Raw genomic sequence first — 13059 nt, forward strand, 5'->3', positions numbered from 1 at the left:
CAGGCCCAGCACACACAGAAGCCCAGCGCTTTGAGCAGCACCTCCAGAGGTGCGCTGAGCTGTACTTCCTTTGCTCCCGAGGAGCATGCCATCGTCGTGTACAGGTTCTCCCTGGTCCACTGGCCTTGCTCACACTTGTGTGCACATGGGTTAGCTCTGCTTACTCTCTGAAGATGCTGTGAAGAAAGGGCTGGCCAGATAGCTCAGTGGACTAAAGCGCCTGCCTACGCAGGTGCAGCGACTGGTGTTTGACCCCCAGCATGCCATGCCAGCATGCGGAGACAGTGAATGAGACTGGGCGTGTTGGCGTGCACAGGTAATCCCAGCCCTTTGGAGGCTGAAAACAGGATCACTACGAATCCGGTCTGTGTAGTGAGACCCTGTAGACCCTGTACTAAAATACAAAAAAAAAAAAGATACTGTGAAGAAACATCATTGTCCATATGTCTTTGTGAACACCAGAAATACTGCTGTAGGGATGAAGTGCTGAGCTAGTTTAGTTACCTGCTTTAGAGGGTAAGAGAATTTAATGAATTGTAATGCCTTGCATTAAAGTATAAATTCCAGTAAGGGTAGGGAGTTCGTCTTATTCAGCATTGTATTCTAGCTCCAACAGTCCCTGGAACACAGTAACACACGCCAGCAGGCCCAGGGCCTTCCCGCTGAGCTACATCCCCGGCCAGCTTTGGTGGCATTTTTGGGGCGGAGTCTCTCTAAGTCCCTAAATCACCCCGGCTGCACTCAAACGTGTGCTCCTCCTGCTTCAGCTTCTCAAAGTGCTGGAATTACAGGCATGTGCTAGCTTGCCCAGTTATAAATATTTTCAGTTTGCCTTCTCTAGTTCTGTTCCTACCAGTGGTATTCCAGAGTACCTGTTCTGAGGTCCTAATCAAGACAAGATACTTAAAAATTTCACATGCACATTTCAAGCTGTGTCTTAATTTTATATTTCTATTTCATCCAAATTGTGAGTGCATTTTGGTAATACGAATTTGTGAAGCACCTCTTGTCGAGGGCCGTGTGTGGTGTGGGCACTAGCTTCTCTTCACTGTGTGTGTCAAAGCACTTCCACACACTCAGCATCTTCTCTGTTCTCCGATGTGTGACTCAGCCTGCTGCAGCGGTTTGTCCTCTGCTTTTTGCCTGGCACCGGATTATGTGGGAAAAGCCCCTTGTGCCTCTGCCTGTTTGGTGAGGACACTGCCTGCTGCCTGCTGACCACTGTCGGCTGCTGCTTCCCAGTGCTTTTGTGCTCTTGGCTACAGGCATGTGTCGGAATTACATACAGAGGATGCTGCGAGTTGATCTCTGTCTCGTTCTGGACTTCCTTCTAGGTACTTGTTTGCCTTGCAGCTCAAGAGGGACCTGCTGGAGGAGCGTCTGACTTGTGCTGCCGCCACTGCGGCCCTGCTTACGTCCCACCTGCTGCAGGGTTCGTATCTGGCCAGCAGGCAGCACCATAGAGGAGCCACACTTAGCTGCTTGTGCGCGCCAGAGTAGCAAGTGAACCTGACCATTAAAGAGTGGGGCAGTTCCATTGGCGTGTGTTCTTGATGAGCCGAAAGTTAACTTTTGTAGCCTGGAACTCCTTGTAGCAAATAGTCTCTATCCTGAGGCCCAAGGCTGAAATCGTTCTCTCAAGCTGTCTCTCTTCTGTGCCTTTACCCATTTTGGCAGTATGAAGCCCAGCATGGTGGTACACCCCGTCGTCACACCAGCGTTCAGGAAGCTGAGGTGGAAGGATCACCATGCATTTAGGGCCAGCCAGGGCTACATAGCTAGCTCCGGGCCAGCATGAACTGTGTAGTAAGACCCTGTCTCAAAGAAAACAAAACTCAGCTGGACTTGGTGGCACATTCCTGTCACCCAGCACTCAGGAGGCTGAGTAGATGAGTCACAAGTTGGAGGCCAGCCTTGGCTGCAGAGTGAGTTTAAGGTCAGCCTGAGCTGCAAAGTAAGATTTTGTCTCAAAGTAAATAAACAAAACGCATTATACTGATTATAATAGCTGAGAGTGTACAGCAGGCCCTGTTGCAGCTAAATATAAAGTACAGTTACTAAAAATAATGATGCTCTGGGAGGCTGAGACAGGAAGATTGCAAGTTGAAACAGCCTGTGCAACTTGGCAAGATTCTGTCTCAGAAAATAAGGAAACAGCTGGAGATATAGCTCAGTACAAAGGTCCTGTGTTGTGGTTACCTGTTTTCTCATTGCTGAGACAAAATCCTGGGGAAGGAAAGGTTTATTTAGCTCACAATTTGTGGAGGTTTCATTACATGCCCAGCTGGCTCCAAGGCAGAGTGTCACATGGCAGAAGGTAGCCGTTCATAGCAGCAGAAAATGCAAAACAGCAAGACCAGAATGGGACAAGAAGCAGCAGGAGCAGACCTCTGTCCCTCCCTTATACTGTATTCATGCTCTCTGTCACCGGGTGGGTATAGACCTCACACCCATAATCTCAGCATTGGACCATGGACCAGTCACAAGCTCTAGAAGCCACCCCATGTTTGCAGAAGGCTTTGGGGGGACACCTAGACATAAATCATAATATGCTGGCTCAACAAACTCGGTACCATAGATGATGCATTGCTTGATTCCACATGAAACTTAAGGCTTGCCATCCACATTTTCAGAGCCTTTGGAGGTTAATAATTCCTTTTATTTGCCCTCATATTTGTCTTTAGACACATAAAATACATGGATAAAGTACAGAATCTTGGGGGCTTTAGCAATATGTTACGTATTTTGTGGCAGACTTAGGGTACTTTTTGTTTTACTGTTTACTCATGCATTTGCACGTACATGTGCTTGTTGTTTATTTCAAAATCTGAATGACTGACTGACTTGTCTCATCTCAGCGGAAATAGGAGATTATGATGAAACCCTGGACCGAGAACACCTGAAAACCACCGTATACTTGCCCAGCCAGGAGCAGGTACTCGAGAAGATCCTGGCCTTCCACCAGAGGCACATGTGAGTTGCTCGGGTGCTGCTGTGAACAGCACTTGACCCAGGGCTTCTGTGGAATTCAGCCCAAGCAGCACCCAAAGGCCCAGCCTACAGCCACTTCTGAGGCCCTGCTGCTTTGGAAGGGGTGGCCAGGGCATCAGGGCCTGGGGAGGAAGATGCCAGCAAGCAGGGTTCCCTCTCTGGGCAGTAGCTCCTTGTGGCATCAAGGAAGCAAACCAGGCGTGCCATGTCTGTAGTATGGCTAGAGTCCTCCTGCAGGAGGAAGTAGTCCATGCTGTGCCACGGTGCAGTGCAACTGGCTCCATCGTGCTGGAGGCTACTGCCTTTGATACACCGTGCTCTGACTTTTAAGACCTGACACTGATGCACTCCAGAGTGTGCCGAGCAGAGGGGCTGCCATGGGCTAGGCTCTACCTGGGACACTTGCTTGCCGTTGTGAAGGGACTGTTAGATGCAAGTCTGCTTGGTCAGATAATGCCTGAAGGACACTGTGCCAGCCTGTCCTGACGGCACAGGCAGGACAGTTCCATGGGCAGACCAATGCTGCTGGCCTGTGTGTCACTCTGTGAGATGGGCTTACATCATGTCACCACTCTCAGAACTGGGTGCCAGTGCTGCTTGTGTGGATACGCAAGGTACAGCTGCCAGCAAGAACCACTGAGTACAGAAGGCACAGCTTCTGCAGCACGAGCTGGGAATCACGGGCTGTGCCTACTGAGTGGGGTGGGGAAGGTAGGAGAGTCCTCAGGGAGGCCCTTTGAGGGCCAGCCAGATGGAGGGGTGGGAAGCGCGCAGCAGAGCTCCAGCAGTGGGGGAGGGAAGGTTGTATGGCAGGATGCTGACAGTGGCCACTGAAGCACTGGCGTAACGGAGCGGCAGCTGTGCAGGAGCCCAGGTGCAGTGCTCTGGGCATCTGGGTTGAGTGCCCACACAACCCGAGTAGCAGGAAGCTCAGCTCTGTCTCTGGACGCTCACTCTGTCTACCACAAGCATCAAAACTGTTGCATACCTTCACTTATTTCAGTCATTCTTTATATAGGTATTGTTTTTGAGACAGGCTGGCCTCGAACTCAGTAGTCCTCCTGCCCCAGTCTCTTGAGTGCTTAGATTATAATCATGTGCCACTGCGCCCAGTAGGGTTTTTTTTTTTTATTTCTTTATTGGTGCTGAGAATCAAACTCAGAACCTTGCACTTGCCAGGCAGGCACTTGTGCTCCTCTGCTCTATCCTTGGCCCTGTGGAGAGTTATTTTTATTTATTTCACACAGGGTCTTGCTACACAGTTTGGACCCTCAGTGATCCTCCTGTTTCAGCCTTCCCAATGCTGAGATTACAGGCATGTGCTACCATGCCCCGTTTCGGTGACTGGCATGATGCCCTGGGCCAGGGTTCCAGAGCCGGCACAGCATGTATAACTGAGCATCAAACCCAGGTCCTTACACTTGCCAGGCAGGCACTCAGACCGCTGAGCTATCTTCCTGGCCCACTGTATAGGTTTTTTTTTTTTTTTTTTTTTAAGTGGAACTGGGGATTGAACTCAGGCCCTTGTGCTTGCCAGGCAAGAATTTATTCTACTGAGCCATCTCCCTGGCCCCTGTGTAGCTTTTTAAAAAGACAGTACTATGCATTTATTTTAATCAAAATATATTTTTACATTGTCTTGTGAATCTAACAGTTCTATAACAATGCATTAAAAACACCTTTACAGTCACTAGAAGGGATATTACAGGAGTATCTTTTTTAACTTTACCACTTTTTTTTTTTTTTTTTTTAACTAGGAATTAAATTCAGGGCCTTGCACTTGCCAGGTAGCACTGTGCCACTGAACTACAGCCCCAACACTAACACATGCATTTGTTAACACTTTTTTTTTTTTTTTTTTAAGGACAGGGTGTTCAGGGTCTCACTACTACATCGGACTCGTAGTGATCCACCTGTGTACAGCCTCCCAAGAACTGGGATTACAGGTGCATGCCACCATGCTCAGTCTCAATTGCCATCTCAGCATGCCCCGGGGCGGGGCCGGTATGACAGGCCCTGAGATCAAATTCCTGGCCCCTGCATCTGTCTAAGCAGGTGCTTTAATCCACTGAGCTATTTGGCCGGCCCTTAACGCATGTATTTTGAATCTTACAAATGGCAGGAAATTTAAAGTTAACTGTTCACACTTGGAGGTACATAATGCTTACTGATGGTTTTTGTGGTGTGTGTGTTTTTGTTTGTTTTTCAAATACATACTCAGGGCCGGGGAGATAGCTCAGTAGAATAAGCGCTTGCCTGGCAAGTGCCAGGCCTAAGTTCAATCCCCGGTTCTTCCAAAAAGAAAACAAAAAAAACTTAAATACGTATTCGGTACAGGATCTCACTATGTAGCTTGGACTCATAGTGATCCTCATGTTTTCAGCCTCCCCAGTGCTGGGATTACAGGCATGCACCACCACACCCAGTCTCTGCTCAGCCCACCCGGGGGCAGACCAGTGCAGACATAGTACTAGGAATCGAACCCTCGTCCCTGTGTTTGCGTAAGCAGACACTTAGTCCACTGAGTTATCTCGCTGGCCCCTACTGATGTTTTGATTAAATGTACAGAGTTAATGTAAAAATGAATAGCAGGCTGGGCATGATAGCACATGCCTGTAATCCCAGCACTTGGGAGACTAAAGTGGGAGGATCACTATAAAGTTGAGGTCATCCTGGGCTACAAAGTGAGCTCAACTGCAGCTTGGATGGCATAGTGAAATCTTGTCTTAAAAAAACAAAAACAAGGAAAAAAAAGAATAATGAAACTACTGGACATAGTTACACAGGCCTTTTATTCTAGCTGCTCAGGAGGCTTAGGCAGGAGGGTCACAAGCTTAAGACCTGGGCAACTTAATAAGATCCTGTCTCAAAATAAAATTTCACGAGAGAGTGTACCTCAGTGGTAGAGTGCTTGCCTAGTACACATGAATCCCTGATTCATGGGATTGTAACCCAGAGCTTACACACACACACACACACACACACACACACACACACACAGAAAGGAGCAATAATCTATGCTTGTTGAAGTGCATGTTTTCTTTAGACACCAAACATGCTCTCTCTCCATATGTGTTTCATGTGGTATTTTTGTTGTTGTTTTCTAGGATCCTAGGGACCCAGGGCTCAGTTGAACATTCTAGGCAGTTTTAGCTCTGCTACCATGGAGCTATTAGAGCCCCAGCCCTTTTTATTTTTGAGAGAGGATCTTGCTAAGTTGTCCAGGCTATCCTCGAACTCAGTGATCCTCCTGTCTCAGCTGCCCCAGAAATTTCATTAGTAGTTATTGATCTGTACATTGAATGGTAGAAATACAAGTCTTAAAATGTTCAGTGAGAAGGGAGGTAGCTTGGCGGCATAGCACTTGCCTGCAGAGCGCAAGGTCCTCAGCTTAGTTCCCGGTACCAAAAGTTCACTAGAAGCTTTACTAGTAGCTACAACTTCCAGAACTGGGACTACATCTTGGGCATTCCTTCTTGTCTGTAATGACTTACTAAACTATGTCACTATCCAGGGGTCTCTATCCCAGTCTCCCCGAATGGAAATCATGGACCACAGAAACCACATAATTGCATTGTTCTTAGAGACCCCGAAGCTCAGGCGTTTTAAGTCAAATGAAGGGAAAATGTGTTAGGAGAGGACCTTGCATAGAGGATTCAGGCACTAAACATGGGTGCCTGACTGGAATTTCTTCTCTCCACCCCAGCTTTGACCACTGGACACCCCATTCCTGGAGGCCAGCCCCTCCCAGGACAGGCTCACTTCCTGGTGACATGTTGGCATCATGCGCAGGACACACTCCTTGCGTGTTGGGAGAACTTCACATGGAGAAAACCAACTGTTTTGGCAGTGGCTTTTTCATTGATATCATAGCCTCATTTCAGTGTACTCTAATGGCTAGAAGTGTTCGTAATGAAAATAACTTCTAAAATTATTAAAATGGGTTTCATAAGACACTGGTATCATCTGTGACATTTCCTCCACTTATGTTTGACAGCCATATCCAGGCCCCAGTGCTCGGGAAGCTGAGGCAGAAAGATCTTCATGAGTTTAAAGCCAGACTGAGCTACATAGGGATCAAGGCCAGCCTGAAATACAAAGTGAGACCCTGTCTCAAAAAAGAAAAAAAAAAGGGGAAAGAAATTTGACAGTTGTGTGCACTACCTGATTTGCATGTGGCTGTCACTCTCAGGAGCACACTGTAAGGCTGTCAGTGAGCCATAGGATAGTCTGCACCTTGGGAAGGGGGTGAAGTAGAGGCAAGCTCTGGCCTCCTGCATGTGTGGCGTGCAGTAGGTAAGTATAGAAGCAGTGAGCCCTAAATGCGATCTCCCTTGTGTGTTGGTCAGGTGCTTTTGTTTTGCTTCGTTTTCTCGATCGCTTCTCTTGTGTACTTCGGTTCTTCCAAGCCTAGGGCTTCTGTGGTAACAGTCAAGCTGTCCTTCCTTACAGGGGCCAGACGCCTGCTGACTCCGATTTCCAGGTGCTAGAAATCGCTCGCAAGTTGGAAATGTACGGCATCAGGTTTCACACAGCTTCTGACAGGGAGGGGACCAAGATTAACCTGGCTGTTTCTCACATGGGTGTCCTTGTGTTCCAGGTAGGCGAGAGGGACGTTCCTGGCAGGGTGGTGAATATAATGCCACTTGGTCGGGTTTCTGCTGTGTTCATTGGTAGATTTCTGTTCCAATGAATAAAGTAATAGATTCAGAAGATGAAATGTGCACGTTCCCTGGTCCAGTCTCCTACCTAGGGGACAAACAGTTTTCTTGTCCTTGTCTCGCGTGTGTGGTTATTGCACAGCTGCTCACTGGCGTCCCTCCAGGGCTGCACTGGCTCCAAGACCCCCGTCTCTTCCGTGGGCATTCTAGCATTGAGCCACAGGTCATTCCCGTGGAATCTTAAGCTGCAGCTCTGGGGCCTGCCTCCTCTCTAGGGAACACAGCTGCTGGGCTGTGGGAGCTTTGTGGTGGGTTCTGGATGCCTCTGATGACCAGGATGCTGGAGCTAGACGCAGCCTGGCTTCACCAGTGTGAGGAGCTGCTGCAGCTCAAACAGGAGATGGGGCAGCTGCCTGGGCCCCCACGGCAAGAGGAAGATCTCCTCTCTGGTGAGAGTCCAGGGGAGGGACAAGGCAGCCGCTGAAGTGTGGCAAGGCTCCCATGGCTCAGCTGCTCTGCACAGTCTGCCAGCCAGATGGGGACCTGTGGATGCTGTCTGCAGGTCCTGCGCGTGCTGGCCACTAGCTGTGTGGAGTGCACCCCCACAGCACACACATACACACCACAGTTAAGACCTCATTGCAGATACTCTTAAACCTACAGAAGTGCTGAGAGAGGGCAGCACCGAGAGCCACCTGTGGCTTGACCCAAGCCTGGTCCTTCCCTTCATGGCCTGAGACTCCTTCTGCCTGTACCTGTGCCCCTGTCCTCCTCACACATGGGACTTTCTCACGGGTTAGGGAGTGAATGGCGGACATCTTCACCCCAGTCCCTGCACCTGTATTTCCTGAGGAGAGGCTGTCCCTCACCTGTCATGTGGCCATCACCGAGACCATTGATGTAGCAGCTCTGTCTCCTGGTTAGTGTCCAGCTTTCTAGCAGGCCCAGTGGAGTCCTTCTGTAGCTTTTGCTCCCCAAGGCCAGAGCTGGCCTGGGGTCTGATTGAGTCTCTGGTTGCTCTGTCCTAGGGCATTTCTGCAATCTTTCCTTATCTTCAGTGACACTGACAGTATGGAAGAGCTGCCCATTTATTTTTAGTGGTGTTTTTATCTGTAGTGTGTTGGGTGTTTCCCTGTGATTAGATTTGGTGGACTGTTCTGGCTGGATGCCCCGCAAAATGTGTCCTGCAGGCTCTCTCACTGCGGGCACCAGGAGCCCTCCATCCCCCCGGGGGCATGGAACTTCACCCCTGAATCTTCCAGCACTCCCACTGTGCGGTAGTAGTTTACCTCATTGACGTGATCAGCAGCCTGTGGAGACATCCCTTAGGATCACACAAGTGTCAGTCCATCCCCTTCATGTTTCTTCCTGATCTCATGTCACTCATGCCTCTGCTGCCAGTTCTCATCATGAGCTCACAAGTCCTGCACTCCAGTGGCCTCCTTTTCGGTACACAGAGATGACCAAGAAGTGGCTAGTGCCTGAGAAAGTCTCCATTGTGAAGGACAGGTATCATGTTGTTCAGAAGAGACTGAGTCATGCCAAGGATGGAAGAGAAGGAAAAGCAGAACGATAACCTACCCTCTCTTCAAGGGATTCATCTTTCATCTGTTAGGACGGGGAATCTGCTTCATTTTGTATTATGCCCGTGGAAAGAGGAACATTCCTTTATCAGAAGTGTCAAGATTTTATTCTGTAATATTTTATTGCAGGCCTTGTTTGTGTAGTGAAGTATTGGGAACTAATCATTAGGAGCTCACTTAATGAAAAGAGTGGGCTGGTGAGATGACTCAATAGAGAGCCAGGGAGATGGCTCAGTAGAACAAGTGCTTGCCTGGCAAGCGCAAGGGTCTAAGTTCAATCCCTGGTTCTGAAAAAAAAAAAAAAAAAAAAAAAGGGCAACCCAAGGGTCCAGTGTCGAGAAAAATGCAGGTGAAGACTGCTAGTGATGACTGAAAGTGCCTGTGCATTTCCAGTGTAACAGGAACAAAGATTGGCATAAAGACATGAGGTTTCAGAATAGTAGAAAGGATTCAGGAGTTTCCAGGAAGCAAAGAAGAGACAGAGAATGAGGGAGAAAGGAGAAAGGAGAAAGGAAAGAAAAGAAGAAACTCAAATGGCCTTGGCTTGTCAAGAGCAGCCTTGAAGACTGAAAGACATGGGGTGGGTAGTGGTTCAGAAAGTAAAGGAAGCCAGCATGCTGGCTTACACCCGTGATCTGGCACTTGGGAGGCTGAGGCAGGAGTTTTACCATGAGTCTGAGTCTAGCCTGGACCACATAGTGGGTTAAAGGCCACCCTGAGCTAAGTAGCAAAACCCTGTCTTGAAAGAACCCCAAAGTTCAAAGATTATTTCCAGTCTAGAATTTTGTGTCCTATCTAACATGACTTCTGTACAGAGAGAGAAGTTTTTCAGGTATGGAAGTTTTAAAAGATATAACTTCAGAAAAATAAATAAAAATAACTTTAGGTTCCACAAAATAAATAAATAAATAAATAAATAAATAAATAAAATAAAATAAAAAATAAAAGATATAACTTTTGCAAACTCTTCATAGGGTTATCACTAGAAGACAAAATAAACTTGAGAGTTGAAGGATGAGGCCCTTGTCAGACAGGACAGAGAGAGGCAAGCCACCTATGCTGGGAGACTTCCTTAGCCTCGGCCCCCAGACGCCCATGAGTTACTGCTCTTTCTCCTTCCTTCCTTCGTTGTTGAACCCAGGACCCTCTAGGCCAGGGCTTCACTTAAGTTGCCAGGCTCACCTTGAACTTGGGACCCTCCTGACTCTTGCTTTCCCTAAGTGTGCCAGACTGGACTGGAGAATTTCTGTCTTTCATGGGAAGCTTTGGCTGAATTAGTGATGTATACATACAAAATTTAGCAAAGAAGAAGAGGCTGTTAGTAGCTGACAAAAAGCTTAAAGTAAACTAGGAAGCAGCTTATAATTGTAATTCACCATGGCTCAAGTAAAAGTACTTACAGGTGGCACTGCAAGCCCTGGAGCCAAGCCAAGAAGTGGACAGTAGTATCCCAATACTGGGGAGGCTGAGGCAGGCAGCTGTCTTGAGCCCAGTGGTTCTAGGCCTGCCTGGACAGCACATCAAAAGCCCATCTCGATGATGATGATGACTGAATGATGAATTTAAAATTTACTAAAAGTTAGGGTGGTTTGGGCAGGGATAAATTTGAGCAAGTGATGGTGACAAAAGTCCAGGCAGCACAGTCTCAAAGTGGAAATTGCTCTCATGGTTGTAAACATGCCATTTCCTGCCAGTGTGTAGCTTTGATGGTGGCGGCAGCTGGAGGCCTTGACTGTCTTTGGTGTCCTGTTCATGTCTGGATTGGGGACAGTGATGAAAAGAGCCTGGAAATGGGAAAGTGGAAACACAAGCTGCAACTGGTGCCTACTGCTCAGTCTCGCCTTGGAGGAGGACTTGGATGCCCCAGAGCTTTGCCTGGGGGAACACAGCATGCAGAGCTGCTGCTGTGGAGACTTAGTTGTGCTTCCTTTTGTTGCTGCTTTGCTTTGAGTTTTAGGATGCACTTAGGAGAGGAACTTAAGAATGTAGTTGAAAATCCTCCATTAGTTTTCTTTGAGTAAAAGGGCAACCTTTTACTGTGTGGTAGGGCAACCTTTGGAGACCTAGGATACTTGCATCCATCTCCACATTTAGACTCATTTTGTTTGGGGCTTTGGGTTTGTGTTTTGGGGGTGTTATGTAGTACAGGCTGGCCTTGAACTCACAGTGATCCTCTTGCCTCAGCCTCCTGAGTTCTGGGATCACAGGCCGTTGCCACTATGCCTGGCTTGTTTGTATTGTGTTTCAGCAGTACTGGGGACTTAACCCAGGGCCTCATGCATGCTAGTCAAGTGCTCCACACTGAGCTATACCCCTGGTCCTAGACATTGTACTGTCCCTGAGGACACCTCTGAACTCAGAATCATCTTTGTTGAGATCTAATTCATGAACCATAAAACTCATCAATTCATTTCGTACTTTTAGGGTATTCATAGAGTTGCGTGACTATTTCCACGCCTGATTGTGGAATACCTTCATCATCTTAAGATGGTACCAGTAACTATGATGGAGCTACACAGGGGGTGTTCTCTTGTGCCAGGCTGCTGTCTGAGCTCTTCTGTGTTCCAGTGTACATTGCTCCTTTATGGCTGTGGAGCTCAGAAGCTGTGACCGGAGGGAGCGTGTCCTTTGTCTTGCTGCCTTCTACGCTGTGCAGAAGAGAGTCTAGTGATGAGGGCAAGAGTAGAAAATACAGTGTAGAGAAGCATCCCAATACTTTTAAAAATCCTATTTCCAATGTATCCGAAGTTTATAGAAAAGCTGGAAGAACAGCCCTAAGCTCTGTGCTGACTGACTGCTGGAAAATATCCTCACCTGCTCCTCTGTGGTGGTCCTTCAGTCCTTCCTGCTGCTGGGAAGAAGGGTCCTTTCTTCAGTTCCTTTGTCACTGTGGACTCACAGACTTAAATCTGATACCTGGTGATTGATTGCTGTTGGTACTTATTTGAATTGCTCTGCAGTTGGCCTGAGAGAGCCTCTTCAAGCTGGCTCCTGTATTGTTCTGACCTGTCCTCTCTGTTTTTTTGGTTTTTTTCCCCCCTGCGGAACCGGAGATTGAACTCAGGCCCTTGCACTTGCCAAGCAAGCGCTTACTCTACTGAGCTATCTCCCCGGCCTCCCCTCTGTTTTTGAGTATTTGTTTCCTCCTGTTCCACAAGGCCCTTCAGGTTTATTCTGAGACAGGATCACTAAATTGTGTAGGCTGGGTTTGAATTTGGCAGTTGTCCTGCCTCAGCCTCCCAGGGTAGTGGGATTATATGTGTACTGCCACACCCAGCTCAAAGTGTATAATGTTAACATTGATTTTTGATTTTTTTTTTTTTTTTTTTTTTTTTGGGCGGAACCAGGGATTGAACTTAGGCCCTTGCACTTGCCAGGGAAGCGCTTATTCCACTAAGCCATCTCTCCGGCCCCAACATTGATTTTTGAAAAGTGTAATAAAGGGTTATTAAAGAAATCAAGGGGAGAGCTTCCTGTTACCCTGCGCCAGTGGGACTAGTCCCAGCCCAGGCACAGAGTAGGCCAGACCCTCTCCCACCCCCTTGGGATGCCCCCCACCTCTCTGCAGCATCTCCCCCACCCCGCCCACCAAGTAGGAATTTCTGCTGCGTTCCGAGAACCCCCAGACCCAGTCCTAGCCCAGACCCAGTGAGTGTGAGAGAGAGCTTCCTCCACCCCCTACTCTACCTTGCCCCCTCCAGGCACAGCTCAGGCCTGGCATACATGCCTGGGGTGTAACCCTGCAACTGCAATCTCTGCAGAGAGTGTAGAGGATAGATCCACCCAGCTAGTCCAGGAGCAGAACATCTTGCCACATGGGCACA

At 48.2% G+C, this 13059-nt stretch overlaps 1 protein-coding gene across 7 annotated transcripts in view; it reads left to right on the forward strand.

The window, feature by feature from the left end:
• Farp2 (FERM, ARH/RhoGEF and pleckstrin domain protein 2) overlaps positions 1 to 13059 on the forward strand; it is a 130373-nt gene that overhangs the window by 66075 nt on the left and 51239 nt on the right. For all 7 annotated transcript variants that reach the window (XM_023722125.1, XM_023722122.1, XM_023722124.1 and 4 more), the window contains 3 exons: positions 1335 to 1432; positions 2859 to 2973; positions 7444 to 7591. In XM_023722125.1, the coding sequence (XP_023577893.1) occupies positions 1335 to 1432; positions 2859 to 2973; positions 7444 to 7591 (361 nt within the window). The remainder of the gene's footprint in view (positions 1 to 1334; positions 1433 to 2858; positions 2974 to 7443; positions 7592 to 13059) is intronic.

The sequence above is a fragment of the Octodon degus genome, unplaced genomic scaffold (genome assembly GCF_000260255.1).
Source record: "Octodon degus isolate 3935 unplaced genomic scaffold, OctDeg1.0 scaffold00089, whole genome shotgun sequence".
In the NCBI taxonomy this organism is placed as follows: Eukaryota; Metazoa; Chordata; class Mammalia; order Rodentia; family Octodontidae; genus Octodon; species Octodon degus.